The sequence below is a fragment of the Phocoena sinus genome, chromosome 8, assembly GCF_008692025.1.
Source record: "Phocoena sinus isolate mPhoSin1 chromosome 8, mPhoSin1.pri, whole genome shotgun sequence".
NCBI lineage: Eukaryota > Metazoa > Chordata > Mammalia > Artiodactyla > Phocoenidae > Phocoena > Phocoena sinus.
Window position 1 is genome coordinate 63931871 of NC_045770.1, and position 18866 is coordinate 63950736.

The 18866-nt window shown below is 33.9% G+C and overlaps 1 protein-coding gene and 1 non-coding gene across 3 annotated transcripts in view; both read left to right on the forward strand.

The window, feature by feature from the left end:
• IPO7 (importin 7) overlaps positions 1–18866 on the forward strand; it is a 46841-nt gene that overhangs the window by 23074 nt on the left and 4901 nt on the right. For both annotated transcript variants that reach the window (XM_032639986.1, XM_032639987.1), the window contains exons 6-22: positions 1182–1271; positions 3444–3538; positions 3660–3744; positions 5562–5696; positions 6344–6443; positions 7208–7284; positions 7669–7785; positions 10458–10547; positions 10958–11123; positions 11317–11477; positions 12559–12687; positions 14479–14545; positions 14626–14751; positions 15178–15275; positions 16416–16511; positions 17208–17428; positions 17525–17730. In XM_032639986.1, coding sequence (XP_032495877.1) covers positions 1182–1271; positions 3444–3538; positions 3660–3744; positions 5562–5696; positions 6344–6443; positions 7208–7284; positions 7669–7785; positions 10458–10547; positions 10958–11123; positions 11317–11477; positions 12559–12687; positions 14479–14545; positions 14626–14751; positions 15178–15275; positions 16416–16511; positions 17208–17428; positions 17525–17730 — 2059 coding nt within the window. The remainder of the gene's footprint in view (positions 1–1181; positions 1272–3443; positions 3539–3659; positions 3745–5561; positions 5697–6343; positions 6444–7207; positions 7285–7668; positions 7786–10457; positions 10548–10957; positions 11124–11316; positions 11478–12558; positions 12688–14478; positions 14546–14625; positions 14752–15177; positions 15276–16415; positions 16512–17207; positions 17429–17524; positions 17731–18866) is intronic.
• LOC116758864 lies at positions 10691–10874 on the forward strand. The gene has a single exon (XR_004351253.1). It is a non-coding gene; the product is annotated as a small nucleolar RNA SNORA23 (small nucleolar RNA).

Consider the following 18866-nt stretch of genomic DNA (forward strand, 5'->3'; position numbering starts at 1 on the left):
TCTTTTTGTGCCACATAGCCAAAGAAAGATTCATCTCATCTACCAGGACCTTTGGTTCAATTCATGCCATTACTTATTTTTTTTTAAATCTCATTTAAACAGACCTGTGACTTTATTTCCACTAAGATTATTATAAATGACTCACTCCATTGTTTGGTTGGATTTTTCATGCCCTTGCTAGATCTTTAAAGATAATCTAATATCTTTCTAATGGCTGCTTCTTGTATAATTTTTTAAAAAATGATTTGGATAGACAATGTACTGTTTTTTAATTGTTTTTCCCTCTAACTGGTAGGATCACAACTTCTAGATTATTAAAATAAGTTCTTTTTATAAATTATTCTAGGGCATAGGACCCAATCAATTTTTTGAGACTAGCATACCTTGAAATCAAAATATAGTACTGTCTCATTTGTGAAAATAGAGGTCCTAAAATCCTAAATAGGATATTGATGTTGTGAGCCTATTAAGTGATGTGATTTATCCCAGGAACACAGGAATGGATCAAGAGTAAAAAACCAGTTTTTGTGATTAACTTTTATATTACACGAAAAGAGAGACCTGTAAACAATCTTTAAGGATGCCAGATAAAGTATTTGATAAAATTTAATAACCATTTCTGCTTTAAAACAAAACAAAACAAAAATACTTAAGAATCCTGGAATAGAAATTTCCTTACCTTGATAAAAAATGTTCACTAGAGGGCTTCCCTGGTGGCGCAGGGGTTGAGAGTCCGCCTGCCGAGGGCAGGGGACACGAGTTTGTGCCCCGGTCCGGGAGGATCCCACATGCCGCAGAGCGGCTAGGCCTGAGAGCCACGGCCACTGAGCCTGCATGTCCGGAGCCTGTGCTCTGGAACAGGAGAGGCCACAACAGTGAGAGGCCCGTGTACTGCAAAAAAAAAAAAAAATGTTCACTAGAAATCACAATAAATATACCTCATGGTGAAAATCAGATACATTCCCAGTAATTTGGGAATAAGACAAGGATGCCCACTGTCGGTGCCACAGTTCACCATTGTACATAACTAACCAAATCAGCCAGATGAGAAATTTGCCTATGTACTGAAAGAGGAAATGTGGATTGAATGAAGTACTTTTTGTAGGTTTTGTGAAGAGTAAAAGGAAGTTGGATTTTCTATTGTAAGGATTTTAAAATATTGATTCTTGATTTTAATTTAGTATACACTACCACTGGAGCTGATAAACCAACAGAACCTGACAGAATGGATAGAAATTTTAAAGACTGTTGTGAACAGGGATGTACCTAATGTAAGTCTCTGTGTATTTCTTATATCACTAAGCTTAAATATTTAGTTACCTTTTGAGAATTTTAACTGATATTTCCTAAAACATTCTTTGTGAATTTATATTATTTGTGAGGCAGATTTTTCTAGATAGAGACACCATTTCATTTGTTTACATATGTGAATATATTAAGTGAAAAATTGTAAAGGGTTATTTTGTATATTATTAAGTGCTTGTATTATATCTTTGTTTATTCCATCCTAATTCTCTGTTTCTTCAGCTTTTAATTGAGTTCATAACATATGTCACCTGACATAGTTAGAAATTTTTTTTCTTGTAGTGAGAACTTTTAAGATCTATTCTCTTAGCAACCTTCAGATAAACAATATAGTATTTTTAACTATAGACACCATGTTTACATTACATCCCCAGGACTTACTTATCTTACAACGGGAAGTTTGTACCTTTTCACCATCTTCTAAAACTTAACTGTGGTAGTCATTTCACAGTATATACGTATGTCAAATCATTATGTAATAACAATATCAATTATTTCTCAAAAAGGAACAAAGAGCCTATAGCTGGATTTTAGGCTAATAATTTGTTAGACATGCATGAACAGGGGTAGAACTTGATTTACAAGTTGGTCAAACTTTGTAGTTATATTACTTGCTTTTTAAATAACAACTTCATAGAGCTATAACTTAAATACCGTAAAATTTACAATTTTAAAGTGTACAATTCAGCGGTTTCCAGTAGTACATACAGAGTTGTCCAACTATGTTATTTTTTTCACATATAATAACGATTTTTAAAATAACCACAATTTTTCTTTATTATCTAGTTTTCTAGAGAGGTAGGAAATTTACAATTCCTGAATCCCTTGTGTGTTTTAAGTACTTTTATATACCTTGCTTATTTAATCCTCAAAATAATTCCTTCTGAATTTATTTTAAACAGAGACATGGAAGGGTTGTGTAATTTATCCAACATAATTTTATTAGTGAGATAAGTGAGACCAGCCTCCTGTTTTGTAGTTTATTGCTCAAATTTTTATTTAAAAAAAAATGCAGAAGAAATAAATAGGACGTTTCTTGCGTTCCATGGGAAACTAGTTTGATGTGTTATTTTCTGTACACATTTAATAGGTATAAAATACAGCTTTAAGAGTTTTCATACTTACATTCTGCACCTTTTTTGGTATAATTTGTAATCATAAACATGCACATATAAGTAAACAGTTCAGTGGGTTATGAGAGTCATATTCACCGGAGTAACCATCACCTAGAATGTTTGCTGGTGGCTGGGTCTGGTCATCCCTACCATCACCATTCTCATTCCTAGCACCATAGATTAACTTCACCTGTTCTAAAATCTAATAAAAAGGTAATTTTTTGTATCTACCTTCTTTTGCTTAATATTATGATATATTCATGTTGTGCTATGGGTAGTTTGTTCTTTTTTATTGACAAGTAGTACCCCATTGTATGGATGCACTACGGTTTATTTATTTACAAGTTGATGGACATCTGGGTGGTTTTAAGATTTTAAGATTACAAATAAGGCTGCTATGAATGTATATGTTTAACATTATAAATAACTTCCAAAGTGGTTGTACCACCGCTCTCACTGGCAGTATATGGGAGTTTTGGTTGTTCCACAATCTCATTTCTCTGTCTTAACTTAAAAATATGTCATGGATGTCTTAGGTCAATATATAATGAACCAATTCATTCTCTTAATGGATGTTGCATAATTAAACATCCCCTTGTTAATGAATGTTTAGTTCTTGGCAGTTTTTTTCTGTTACAAATGGTTTTGTAAATGAACATGCTCATACATACATATTTATGTATGTATACTAATATTTTTGAAACTGGATTTCTAAAATGAAATTTTTCATGCCCTTTTGATTTGAACTATACTAGTTTAAGCTACTTGCCATGACTTTGATTTATATTATTTGGATCTTGACTAAAATGTTTGAGTTTAAACTTTTATAAGACTTTGAGAAAGCATGTCCTTTGTAACCAAGTAGTAAAGTGAAGTGAAGTGCCTCATATTTAAATAAGGGTTAATACTTTTCCTGTTCTAGCCATCATTGGAGGAGGATTCATGTTTTTGTGAGTCTGTTCTGAACTCACACTATTCCTTTTAGATTGTGTTGTCTATCATTAAATAAATGTCTCTTTAAAGGAAACACTTCAAGTTGAAGAAGATGATAGACCTGAGTTACCATGGTGGAAATGTAAGAAGTGGGCTTTACATATCTTAGCAAGGCTTTTTGAAAGGTACACATTTCTCAATATATGATAATTTGAGTTTATTTTTTTCAAGAATTTGTTTTTTTTTTTTATAAGTGCTGATATAAAGCATTATGAAGACATGATGGGCATTTGAATGTTCTTTTAGATATGGAAGCCCTGGCAATGTTTCCAAGGAGTATAATGAATTTGCTGAAGTATTTCTGAAGGCATTTGCTGTTGGTGTCCAACAGGTAAGTCTAAGATAATTTTTCCAAGTAGAAACATGACACTATTATGTTAATTTGTCTTGCTTATTTCTAGTTTCTTTGGCATTCAAAGATTGCATGTAGCAGTCTTTAACATTTTGAACGCTGTAGTAGTTCTCAAATGTTATGGTCTCAGGACCTCCTCACACTATTAAATTATTGAGAACATCGACAAGCTTCCATTTATGGGGGTTATACCTTGTGATATTTACTGTATTAAAAATTGAAACTAAATTTAATGATATTAAGTTATTAAAAAATAACAAACCTATTACATATTAACAGAATACATGTTTTTGTTAAAAATGTTTTCCAAAACGAAAAATTTTTAGCAGGAGGAAATGGCATTGTTACACATTTCTACTACTTTAATGTCTGCCTTAATAAAAGGCAGCTGTATACCTGTCTACCTCTGTATTCATTCTGTTTCAATTTGTTTTAATGGAAGTAAATAAAGATAATTTGGTCTCAAAGATAAGAAGTTGGAAAAGGAAAGACTTTTAATATACTTTTCATATAATTGGGGAAATTTTTGATATCACACCAACATTTGACAATGGTATTTTCTTAAAGGTTAATTGTAATTTAGAGTTTGAAACTGTAACAATAAACATTTCATCTTCTGTTATATTGACATCCATTGCACTTTGAATGGGTCTTTTATCCATATATGATTTTATAACATACTGCCCTGGTCATTGGAAAATATTGACTTATTCAGTCTATGCCCATTTTCTAAATGTTTATAGATTTCCTTATGTAGTTTTAAAAAATTACAGTCATTAATATCACCATTGATCTCATAACTGTCTTTAAATATTGGAAAGCTGTCAGGTGGATCTAAGTAGTGGATGTAAGATTTTGAGAATTCTAGTTTTGCTTGAAAGCTCAAATTTTAACACCAGAAACATATTGTCAGTTTCCTTGGAGAGGCTCATTTTGTTCATTTTTGAGAAAAAAATCTGCCACACACAAAAGTCTAAATAATCATAATTTGTCTATCAGTTTTTCTTTCATGCTTATGATAATATTTGGTGGGAAAAGCTACTATTTCAGCTTTTCTTCCAACCATCGTACTTTGGTATGTAGCAGAAGTGCTATATGTATACTTCCCATTTATTAATATATTTCTGTTTCACTAAGGACATTCCTAAGGAAAGTTTATTCTGCGATTATGTGTCTGTAAAGAATATGATGACTGCTAGTACACTTTAGTGCCACTCCTTTGATTCATGTTAGGAACTTGAAGTTTTACCATCACTGCTTTTGTACCATCGATGCAAATGTCAACACAGTAAAAAGGGCACATAATGTTTTAGCATTATTATGAAAATAGTTTTGACCTGTCAGACCTTCTGAGAGGTCTGTGGACCATATTTTGACAACTGCTATTCTCAAGTATCAAGTTGAATTAGAACTCTTGGCAGACGTTAAATAAGTAGGTGATCCTACTTATTTGGGTAGGGTAGGATTTGCCTAGAAGCTGATTTTAACAATATAGTGCTGTCTCAGAATATTGTGGTATGTTCCACAAGTAGCATATGGTTTTCTCTTCTTTTTATACTTAATCAGAAACTAGTCCTTTGACACACAGTGTTACTTCAGTTTGTTTATTTTAAATACTTTGGGAATAAATATGGTTCTCCAATACATAATTTAAAAAATTACTTTCTTTTTAAAAGAATATGGTGGTTATTTTATGATAATGACCTGGGTAAGAAGTGTCAGATGTTTTTGCTAGCTTGTAAGTGGTTAAACTTTCTATTTAAACTTTATTTTTTGATCAAAATTTTTTTTCAAAGGTTTTATTGAAAGTGTTATATCAGTACAAGGAGAAGCAATATATGGCTCCTCGAGTTTTACAACAGACATTAAATTATATTAATCAAGGAGTTTCTCATGCTCTCACCTGGAAGAATCTGAAGCCTCATATACAAGTAATAATTTTCTATCTGAACTATTTTTCTAGAAAATGTAATAGAAATAACATTAATTACCAAAAGGTTGAAAAAGTGCATTTTTTTTGTTGACCTATGTTACTTAGTCTAGTTCTAGTAATTGTATATTAGGAAAATGATGCAACATCCTGACAAACTTTATAAAAGGTATATTGTGGATATTCAGATTATTTTTTAATCTGAACCTGTTATCTTAAAATTTGCTTTTAAGTTCTTACTGTTGGATCATGATTATAGTTTAACATGATTAGCTAACATCATGTAATTTGGAATAGGCAAAGGACTATTTCACCAAATTACTTTTGAGGCTAATTTGCTTATGTACTATTTCCAATGTAATTTATTTGCTTTATTTAGAACTGTAGGGTTTGATGGACTAAAATTTCATATTGCATTTTCTCGGAATACTTAACTGCTACCTATGTACACATGTCTTACAATGACTCGTTGCACAGAGGGTAAGAATATGTACGTTGATAGTCGATCTGAGAATGCATTAAATGCTTTACTGAAGTTCGATGTTAAGCTTTAAAACACAAACTGGAGAGTTACTTTTGTTTTAGCACTTAACGGAAATTTGAAAGTTTAAATTTGAAGACCGACTTATCTTAACTTTTAAATTGCAGGGCATTATCCAAGATGTTATTTTTCCATTGATGTGCTATACAGATGCTGATGAGGAACTTTGGCAAGAAGACCCCTATGAATATATACGCATGAAGTTTGGTAACGAATTTTCATTTTTTAAGAAACAAAGTATGTCGGTAGTTAAATTTGTATATAGTAAACCTTGAATATTAAGGCCTCATCTTAGGAACTGAAAAGGCTTCTGTTGTTTTAATGCAATTTATTCATTGTTTAGACTTTCAGGAAGCTATTCATTAGTTTTGGCATTTGAGAATGATAATCTTCATTTTTAGCAGAAACAAATACAGTAGTGTTAGTAGTTATGATTATTGGATGTGCTTCTGGCACATGCCAAATCTGTTAGAAATTCAAGGTTACACCTTAAACACTAAGTGTCTAAACTATACTTTTGGATTCCACGTCAGTCATCATGTGTGTGGAAATGGAGACGACGCATACTGGAAGCTAGAGTCTCTGCATGGGACTAAAGAATTGTAATTTGGCTAATGTTGAGTATTAGTCCTTCTTTGTACCAAAATCTTATGTACTTTCAGTCATTTGTACTGTTGTGACCCCATTGTGAAAATTCTCACAGTAGTGGGGTTTTGTATGAAAGAAAATAATCATTGGGAGAAGTTGATGGATTAAGACTTAATTTGTACAGGAAAAAAAAGGAATTAGGCTTTTGCAAAGTTATATGGCGATCTGGGTTTGTTTTCATGCTTGTTTTCTGTGAAGATTTAGCAAAAATTTAAGGTCCTTTTTTGTTGTTGTTACAGAGCATCATTTGCAAATTATGTGAAAATGTTTGTTGAAAAAATTGAAATTACTATTTTCTGTATAATTTTAAATTTATTCTCTAGATGTGTTTGAGGATTTCATCTCTCCTACCACTGCTGCCCAGACACTTTTGTTTACAGCTTGTAGTAAGAGGAAAGAGGTAGGTTATTTAATATGTGGATAACTTTTGCTTTAATACTTAAAATATGTTCAGATATACACTTGGTTTTTTTTTTTTTTATTTTATTGAGTGTAGTTGATTTACAGTGGTAATTTCTGCTGTACAGCATAGTGATTCAGTTACACATATACATACATTCTTTTTCATATTCTTTTCCACTATAATTTATCACAGGATATTGAATAGATTTCCCTGTGCTATACAGTAGGACCTTGTTGTTTATTCATTCTGTATATAATAGTTTGCATCTGCTAATCCCGAACATTTAGTTTTTAATGGTAGCCGTATAGGTCATTTTGTTGTCAATGTTTTAAAAGGGTTGTTTGGATATCCAGTAAAGCATACTTTTCTCTTTTAATCTAGGTACTACAAAAGACTATGGGATTTTGCTATCAGATTCTTACAGAACCAAATGCTGATCCTCGAAAAAAAGATGGAGCCCTACATATGATTGGCTCTTTAGCTGAAATACTTCTTAAGGTACTTGTGTGTGTGTGCCTGCGTGCGTGCGTGTGTGCACGCGCATGCATGCACAAGCACAGTTAGTTTGTTTTAATGACAGCAGTTGAGATAAAACAGAATTGAGGTACAATTCACATACCATATGGTTTGCCCATTTAAAGTGTACAATTCAGTGGGTTTTCGTATATTCAAGGAACTGTGCAACCGTCAACTCTAATTCCAAAGCATTTTCATCATCCCCAAAAGAAACCCTTTTATCAATCACTCCCCATTTTCTCCCAAATTTCCCAGCCCTAGCCCTAATCTACTTTTTTTCTCCTCTGTGGATTTGCGTATTCTGGGCATTTCATATAAATGGAATGATAAAACATGTGGTCCTTTCTGAGTGGCTTCTTTGACTTATCATATTTTCTGAGTTCATCCATGTTACAGCATGTGTCAGTCTTCATTCTTTTTTTATTGCCAGATAATATTCCATTGTATTGATATGCTGCATTTTATTTATCCATTCATCAGTAAGTGGACATTTGTTTCTACTTTTGGGTTTTATTAACAATGGAGCTATGAACATTTCTGTACACATTTTTTTGTGGACATAAATTTTCATTTCTCTTGGGTAATACATACCTAGGAGTCAAATTGCTGGTCATATTTTGAGAAACTGCTAGATCGTTTTCCAAAGTGGCTGTACCATTTTATATATTCATTAGCAGTGTGTGAGGGTTCCAGTTTCTATGTCCGCATCAACACTTGTTATTATCTGTCTTTTTAAATTACAGCCATTCCAGTTGGTGTCAAATGGTACTCATTGTGGTTTACATTTCCCTAATAGCTAATGATGTTGAGAATCTTTTTATATGCTTATTGTCCACTGTATATCTTCTTTGGAGAAATTTCTATTCAAATTTTTTGTCGATTTTTATATTGGGTTTTTTGTCTTTTTATTGTTGAATTGTTAGAGTTCTTTATATATTCTAAATACTAGAAACTTTTCACATACAGTTGACCTTTCAACAACACAGGTTTGAACTGTTTTGGGGTCCACTTAACACGTGGATTTTTTTCCAACAATAAATACTACAGAACTACATGATCTGCATGCAGTTCGTTGAATCTGCAGATGCGGAATCACAGATATGCAGGTCAAATTGCAAATTAAATGCAGATTTTCAACTGCGCAGTGTCAGCACCCCAACCCCCTCGTTATTCAAAGATCAACTGTTTGTGGTTTGCAAGTATTTTCTGCCATTCTGTGGATGATCTTTTCACTTTCTTGCTGATGTCCTTTGAAGTACACATTTAATTTGATTTTGAAATAATGTCCTCTATACTTTTTTGCTGTTGCTTGTGCTGAAGGTAATTCTTTTTGCATATGAGTTACCTTCTTTTCATGTTGCAAGACAATTGTAAAGTAGTCTTTTTTTCTTCTCAGAAAATTGATATTTAAGGAAGTTTGTAAGCATGAATATATCCCTTCACAGCCTAGGAACATCATGCTTTTGTGGCACACATTTTCTGGTAAAGAATGGCTGACTGGATTAGATGTATGTTTAGAAACCTCACCTTAATTGTACACATTTCGTCTGACTTCATAAGATCTGAAATTTGTTTTCACTTTAAAGTTAATAAATAACTATTTCAAAGTATAAGTAAATATTTAGACAACAGTTCATCCTACTCCCAGAAACCTTGCTGCATATGATGCTCCACTGAATTCATCACCATTAATTTGTGGGTATATTTTGTGTATCTTTCAGCTTTTCTATATCTGTCCACCCATTCTTCTCTTCGTTTATAAAGGGTAAATTACCTTTATGTTTGTGGGAATCTTGAGTGAGTTCTCACATTCAGGTTTTTGTTTTAACTTTATATTTTTAAATTTTATACTTAGAGAAAATTTGCAAAAATAGTTCCCATTACTCGTCACCCAACTTTTTCTAATGTTAACACATAGCCGTGCCGCAATTCTCAAAACCAGGAAATTAATATTGATATGATACTATTAACTAATCTACAGACCTCTTTCACATTTGATAAGATTTCCCACTAATGTCCTTTGTTATTTGGTCCCTGATCCAGTCCAGAATCCCACGTTGCATTTAGTTATCATGTCTCGTTAGTCACTTTCGTTTTTTAAAGCGTTGTCAGTTTTTAATGTTGATCCTAATATGCAATTCAAGGAACTCTTCTTAAAAACTTGTTACCGTTTAGAAAATATCCTATTTTAAGATTCACAGGAGTATCTTTAGATATCCAGATTATTACCCTGAGAGCAGGATATTTCTCAATCTATGTTGTATTGTTCATTTAGAACCTTTCCAGAGAGGTTCTTTCACTATAATAGTTTTATATTAACGTTTTATAGTTATATTAATATAACTTTATATAAATAGTTTTATAACAAAAAACGTTTAATAAGCTAAGGAATAAAATTAACCACTCTTCCCATTACTTAAACACCATTGATGTTAAGATTTGGCATAATTGCTTTCTAAACAAATGATGTAAAAGGACTAAAAAAATGTACCCAGTGATTTTTGATAGTAATGTTCGAGAATAAGAAAATGGATGTGGATCTTGTGGTTCAAAATTCCAGAACAAATGTATGTTTTGACATCCGTAGTCATTTTTAAAACTTGTGTATCTATTTGGCATTTGAGATGATTGTATTTGGAACTTTATTTTTACAGAAAAAGATCTACAAAGATCAGATGGAATATATGTTGCAGAATCATGTATTCCCTCTCTTCAGCAGTGAACTAGGCTACATGAGAGCGAGGGTATGTTTTAAAGCTGTATTGATTTATACATTTATGTCTTGTAATGAATAACTGCTTATGTGGACTTTTATATGGAAACTTTTAAATGTTCACTTTAAAGCCATGTTTTATTCTAGACTTTCGTATAAGTCTTTAAATGGCTACTCATAATGTGTGCATAGTTTTCATCTGTGTCTGATAGCAGTGTCTGTCTGTGTTTTGCATTCAGGTCTTGCTATCCACACAAACATCATGTAGCCAAAGAGTAAGTTGGGATCATAGTACTGGTCGAGTGTTGTGTCTTTGGACATATCTACCACTGGCCAGCCTCCAAATTCCCACACAGCACTTTGACACTAGAGATATTGTCACATGGTGGAATTTAATGTAAGATACCTATAGTAACTCACTGCATTTTTTTTTTAAAAAAGGCTTGCTGGGTCCTTCACTATTTTTGTGAAGTGAAGTTCAAAAGTGACCAGAACCTGCAAACAGCCCTAGAGCTGACACGAAGATGTCTGATTGATGATAGGGAAATGCCTGTTAAAGTGGAAGCTGCCATTGCACTTCAAGTGCTGATCAGCAATCAAGAGAAAGGTAAAGGATTTATATCTCAAAAATAGTGCAATGTGCTTACACATAATTGTACAAGGCATAATCGTAGAAACTTGATATACTGTCTTCCTTTTTATTTGAAACGATTTCTTGTTTACTCTTTGGTATATATTGTGTCAGGTTTTAAGGAGTTTTAGCTGTTTGGGCCAAAAGTTTTTTTCTCTTTCTATTACAGCTAAAGAATACATCACACCATTCATCAGACCTGTCATGCAGGCTCTTCTTCATATTATAAGAGAAACAGAAAATGATGATCTTACCAATGTAATTCAGAAAATGATCTGCGAGTATAGTGAAGAAGTTACTCCTATTGCAGTAGAAATGACACAACATTTGGTATGTTATTTGAACCAGTCATTTATGCATTACTTAGATTACAGTATTTTCACAGAGCTTCTGTATGTCAGGCACCATTCTAAGCCCTTGATATATATTTTAACTCATTTAATTCTCACACGATCCTATGAGGAATATTTCTATACTGAGAGAAAATGTGAGGTATAAGAAGTTTAAGTAATTTGCCCAAATTAGGAGGGGTGGGTCTGGGATTCACACCTGAGCTGTATGCCTCTACAGTGAAGAGCTGTTTACTTGTACTCACATTGCATCATGACTGCCTTGTTTGTGTGGTTTCCTGGAATGCTTTGGACCAACTGAAAGATAGATAATCGTTATAAATAGATTTTTAAAGTGAAATTTGTGTAAATAGTTATTTCGTAGTTGACCTTTGTCTATTGTACATAGCCCTGAACTTCTGAGAATTAACAATGTAAATTATTTAAGGGTAATAGAAAATATGGACATGTACCCAACAATTATCTATTCATATTCTCTATACAATGGTTTACTTGGTGCAGTTTGTATTCTTGCTAAATACTGAGGTTTGAAGAATCTAACTCTTGGTATTTGCTGTGTATATTTTTAACAGCTGATGTTGAAGTGGGTAAAGACATTTGGATAAATATAGTAGTGTTCATTAAAAGTATATTGCATTATAAAAAGCTGATTATTATGATTCCTCATAACTAATGACTTTGCTCAGTTGCTCAGTATTTTTCAAAATGATTGAATTCAATGGCAACAAAAACCTTGATGACTAGTATTTGGGCATTGTCAAATGTTAGCCAGTAATTTAAATAAAAATATTCATAATATTAAGCACTTTCTATGCCTTGCCCACAGTATCTATGGTGATGTCAGGAAAAAGAGGTCAAGTAATCTGTTTAAGGTGACCTAGTAAGTGGCAGAGCAGTACCATCGATTATAGAGCCCAAGCTCTTAAGTAATATTAGTTGATTTGGAAATGCTGATCGGTTGTGCTGTCCTAGTGAGAACATATTAAAAATTAAAAGTTTTAGACAAAAACATGTTTATACTGCTTTAATGGCAAACCTTAATTACATTCTCTTGAATGTAGGCAATGACATTTAATCAAGTAATCCAGACTGGGCCAGATGAAGAAGGAAGTGATGACAAAGCAGTTACTGCTATGGGAATCCTGAATACCATCGACACACTTCTTAGTGTAGTTGAAGATCATAAAGAAGTAAGAAAACGATCCAGTGTTGTAAAGGTTTTAGGGCCATTCTTCATCAACTGTTCTATGCTTTTTGGAGGGCTCTGACTTACCTATTCTCTGGTCATCTTCTCACATACCTTGATTTTGCTATCTATTAACTAGTACCCTTATGTAGGTACCTTACAGATATTTTAGAAGGAATAGGAAGGAGGTATTTGTATCACTGTATCTTTACCCTCAAGGCTCTGGGTTTTGGCTCCCTCTTAGGGTTACCTTTTCAGATCCAAAATTATGGTGATTCCTAGGAAAACATATTCTTCCTAGTTTTCCTTATTAATAAAATTTTTTTTAGTTAGGGTATAATACATATAACATACACCACCTTAACCGTTTTTAGGTGTACATTTCAGTGGTATTAAGTACATTCACGTTGTGCAACCATCACCATCATCTTCCTAGTTTTCTTCTTTTACTATTGTCTTTTGGAAAGGTAAGCGAATTGTAATGAATATTAAAAGTGGAATTATTTAAAACATACAGAAAAGAGTAAAAAACATAGAAAACTAACCAGTACCCCTTACCCACCACCTAAATTTATTAGATTTTTAACATTCCGTGGTATATCCTTAGACTTCCAGTAAGAAAAATTTTCAGATAATGTAATTGAAACCATTAGGGCACCACTTCTTAATCTCATTTCCCTACTTCCTTCCCTTAGAAGTAAGCATTGTTCTAAATTTGGTGTTTATAATTACAATGCAGATATTTAAATCCATAAATCATGTTTTCAGATTATCTACAAACTGCCTTTTGCAACCTGAGAGTTTCAGTAAACTTTCAGATTTTTTTTGTAGATTATAATTGGAGATAGCTAGAAGCCATGAGCAATCCTATAGCTACCTTACGGTTAACAAATCAATTGCTTACTGTATTTGAAGAGTTGAAGATGTATTGAGTATATGTATTCGAAATGGATATCCTGCTTCTACATCTGATTAGTAAATTTTTTTTTTTTTTTTTTTTTTTTTTGTGGTACACGGGCCTCTCACTGTTGTGGAGCACAGGCTCTGGACGCGCAGGCTCAGCGGCCATGGCTCACGGGCCCAGCCGCTCTGTGGCATGTGGGATCTTCCCGGACCGGGGCATGAACCCGTGTCCCCGCATCGGCAGGCGGACTCTCAACCACTGCGCCACCAGGGAAGCCCCTGATTAGTAAATTTTATCTCATTTCCTCTCCCCCACTTTTTAAACATTCTGATGACTTCCAGGGATTTGGGATCCAGTTGAGGACCATACTGACAAAAGGGGAGTGTGTATTTTCTGTCTATCTTGTATGACTTGGGGGCCTAGCTCACTGTTATATAAATGGAGGTGGCTTAAAAATTATTGGGAGTGGTAGGAATAATGCCTTATTTTAAATAATTTTTCAGTAAGCTACTGATTTACATCTCAATTACACTCTATTATATCTGGCCTGAATTAATCTATGTTTACACACAAAAAGACTTTAGTCTCTGCAGGATGATGTGGCTCCTTTATTTTCATACTTACCTGCATTTTTCCAGGAAATTTTTTTTTTCCTTTACTTTATAGATAAACTATGCATGTTCTTTCTTCGTCTCATTGTAATGGTGTTTCATTAAATTTCATACCCATATTGATTCATAATTTCATAATATGAGTCATTTCGAAACAGGTTTAAAATATTAATTTGTTCACAATATTGACTTTACATTGAAATGCATTGAATTATTATACATTATTTAATAATTCATTCAGTGTGCTACAATTCCATATGATTTTTTTCTTCTCTTTTAGATAACCCAGCAGCTTGAAGGAATCTGCTTACAGGTCATTGGAACTGTTTTACAACAGCATGTCTTAGGTATATATCTCTGATTGTGTTAAGAATACACTACTATTTCATATGAGCAAGCGTCCTAATGACTCAGTATTCTCTTTTAGAATTCTACGAGGAGATCTTCTCTTTAGCACATAGTTTGACATGTCAACAAGTGTCTCCACAGATGTGGCAGCTACTACCTCTGGTATTTGAGGTTTTTCAGCAAGATGGCTTTGATTACTTTACAGGTAAGTCAAGTCATCATAGAAATACTATGGATTCCTCCCCATTTGTATTCAGTTTTAGTGTATCACTTGAATACAAACTTTTGAATATTCTAAGTATTTTGTTGTTTGGATAAGTTATCAGTAGCAGTTAGTGCTCAAAGATGACCCATTATACATTTTGATTTAGTTATCACTTGAGATTTTTTTCTTTAACACAGATTCTTACCTTCTGCCCCCTGTCAGTCTTCTTTGTATAATCTTTAACTGCTAAATATGAAGGAATGCACTTTAATAATAGCCTCATTTTTATGTTTAATTATAAGTGAATAATTAAAAGTGAACTTTAGGGACAGAACATTCAGACTTGCTTTTTTTTTTCTGAGATTTTTTTCAGAAACAGCATATATGTTAGTAAAGATACTTAACTGATGCTTTTTATTAATACAGATATGATGCCTCTGCTTCATAATTATGTAACAGTTGATACAGACACACTTCTGTCTGATACCAAGTACCTTGAAATGATATACAGTATGTGCAAAAAGGTAGGTCACTTTTAGTTAATATAAGCATGTGAGGCTGGTGCTATAAAAAGTACAAAATTGTGAAGAGACGTGGTACCACATTATGGTGAACATATTATACGGGTCTGACAGAATAAGAGCTTTAATAGTTATAAACTGAAAATGGCTTTGATTTCTAGATCTCTCAGTAATGGCTTTGACAAGTATTTGTTTTATGTCTGCCCTCTGACATTTAATCGGAGTTATAAATGTTTGGGTTTTGGGTTTTTTTAAATAAATATATTTATTTATTTATGGCTGTATTGGGTCTTCTTTGTTGCGTGTGGGCTTTCTCTAGTTGGGACGAACTGGGGCTACTCTTTGTTGCAGTGCGTGGGCTTCTTATTGCGGTGGCTTCTCTTGTTGCGGAGCACGGGCTGTAGGCGCACAGGCTTCAGTAATTGTGGCTTGCAGGCTCAGTAGTTGTGGCGCCCGGGGCCAGTTGCTCCGTGGCATGTGGGATCTTCCCGGACCAGGGCTCGAACCCGTGTCCTCTGCATTGGCAGGTGGATTCTTAACCACTGTGCCACCAGGGAAGTCCCAACACCAGGCATTTAAAAAATGATTTCACTTTACGAAGTTTTTAGATGTGTTTGTCCTCATCGATGTCATTCCTTTCTGAACACTTAGTCACAAAATAATCATCTAGTTATTTTATTATTTATTGCCAAATTATATTGTTTATGTTAATACTCTGGGAACAGAGATGTCTATACCATCTATTTTCCTATTCCAAAACCCTTATCCTTAACCCTTACATTCCTCTAGTGCTAATGAGCACATCAAATCCATGATTTTATTTCTTGTCTGGAAACAGCCTTTGCCATCAACAGATTGCCTCTACTTCCTGCTCATCTCACTCTCCATTGTCAGTATGTTTTTAGACATAGCAGTTGTCAACTTGCTATGGTCCAGAATGGCACTACGTGGGATGTGCTTTGATTATGTAGACCAGTATTACAGACGAATAACTCCAAATCCTACGGGTGCTTTAGACTATAGTCTGTACAATGACTATTGCAGTCACTCATATTAATTAGAATACCTTAAATACTTCAGCAGCTACAGACTGATTCAAGGTTTTGTGACGCCTCCTTGCAGTTTATATTTTGTATTGATCAGGTTCTTACAGGAGTTGCAGGAGAAGATGCAGAATGTCATGCAGCAAAATTGCTAGAGGTCATCATTCTGCAGTGCAAAGGGCGTGGCATTGACCAGGTCAGTGAAGCTATTAATGATTCGTGTTGGGAGGATTCAGAGAGGGAATCTTTCCCTTCACTTTTTCATTTTGGGCATTTGTTCTATATATTTTGTATGTTGTTTATTATGACACCTAGATAACATGTTAAAATTGTTCATTTAAAATTTAACCAGTATTTAATAATGATTGTATATTTAATATGTATGGAAATATGACTGGCAAGTTTTATGGCTACTTGTTATGCAAGGTAAGTTTTGACAAGATTTTTTTTTTAAGTATATTGTGAGAGTATTGTTTGCCACACTATCACTTTGCAATAAGATAGATTTAGTCATTAAATTTCCATGGTGAATTTCAACGGGACTTTGAAAATCCATCTTTATTGAGACATAGTTGAAAGATAACGTTGTATAAGTTTAAGGTATACGGTGTGATGAGTTGATAAATGTTTATATTACAAAATGATTACCACAATAAGGTTAGTCAGTTGGGATATTTTGAATCCAATATTGCTATTGTGGTGGGGCTCTAATAGCTCAGTGAGGACCAATTTTTCTCTAAAATTGGATTTCCCACTGAATTGGCTCAACAGTAAAAATTGGATCATTTAATGGAAGGGGGGTTAGTTGAGGCAACAAGAAAGTTAATATGGGTGGGTAGTTAACGGCTGCATTACTTACAGTTTTGGAATGTTTCGCTGTCTTTCTCTACAGTGTATTCCCTTATTCGTGGAAGCAGCTTTAGAGAGACTGACAAGAGAGGTGAAGACAAGTGAACTTCGAACAATGTGCCTGCAAGTTGCCATTGCAGCTTTGTATTATAATCCACACCTACTTCTCAACACCTTAGAAAATCTTCGCTTCCCTAATAATGTTGAACCAGTTACAAATCATTTTATTACACAGTGGCTTAATGATGTTGATTGTTTCTTGGGGTAAGTAACATATATTGGATCTTTATTTACTTTGTAAGGAACTCTGCAAAATCTTTTTTAAAGGAAAATAAGGAAATATTTTATTTTATTTTTTAGGCTTCACGACAGAAAGATGTGTGTTCTGGGCCTATGTGCTCTTATTGATATGGAACAAATACCACAAGTTTTAAATCAGGTTTCTGGACAGATTTTGCCAGCTTTTATTCTTTTATTTAATGGATTAAAAAGAGCATATGCCTGCCATGCAGAACACGAGAATGACAGTGATGATGATGATGAAGCTGAAGATGATGATGAAACGGGTAAGGGATTTGCAATGGAGGCAGCCAGTCTTATTACCCAGTTAGAAATATCACTGGACTTGTTGTTTTAGCCCTTCTCCTAAAGAAATGTGGGATCATAGCCAAATGCTTTCATGTTCATTCATTCACAGAACTAGAGTGTAAGGTCCATGAAGGCAGGAACTTTCAGCTGTATCACCGTTATGTAAAGCAGTTCTAGGCGTATATAGTTCCAGTGTTGGCAGGTTTTTTTGTGTGTTCTTATATATATATATATATATTTTTTTTTTTTTTCCCGCTGTGTTGCATCTTTGTTGCTGCACGTGGGCTTTCTCTAGTTGTGACGAGTGGGGGCTACTCTTTGTTGCAGTGCACAGGCTTCTCATTGCAATGGCTTCTTTTGCTGTGGAGCATGGGCTCTAGGTGCGCGGGCTCAGTAGTTGTGGCTCACGGGCTCTAGAGCGCACAGGCTCAGTAGTTGTGGCACATGGGATTAGTTGCTCCACAACATGTGGGATCTTCCTGGACCAGAGATCAAACCCGTATCCCCTGCATTGGCAGGCGGATTCTCAACCCCTGCACCACCAGGGAAGCCCTGTTGGCAGGTTTTTAGTGTTGGTAAACATCTGTCTATTAGTGCTAAAATCTAGCTATATCTACACTGTAAAATTAAGTTAATTAGATGTTGGCTAATACATTTCACCTGTAAGACAGTATAGACTACAAGAATATAAACTGATAGGATGTTGTTTAGAAGAAATTATTGTAAAGGTTTCAAAATATAACACTTGCCATTTTTGTCTTTTTATCATTTACTATCTTAGCCAGCTAGGCTTTAAAAAAAAAATCTCATAAAAGGTATTCTGTGGATATAATAAACTATTTTACTGTACTGTTGGTATTTGATTTGGTATATACCATAAGTCTCAGCACACCAAGTGCTGGTTCTCATATTATGCAGTCCTTTTTCAGACTTCTAGTACTAACAGTTGTGGTTAGTTTTCTTAGATTTCTATGAGAATTTTTTTTCTGTTTATTGCTGAATATGTATTTAAACACCAATTCCTGGAACTCTTCCTTGAATTTATTCAGTTGTGATTTGTAATTCACCAATAATGATCACTGTCACTGAGTTACAGTGAGTAACAGAATATTCC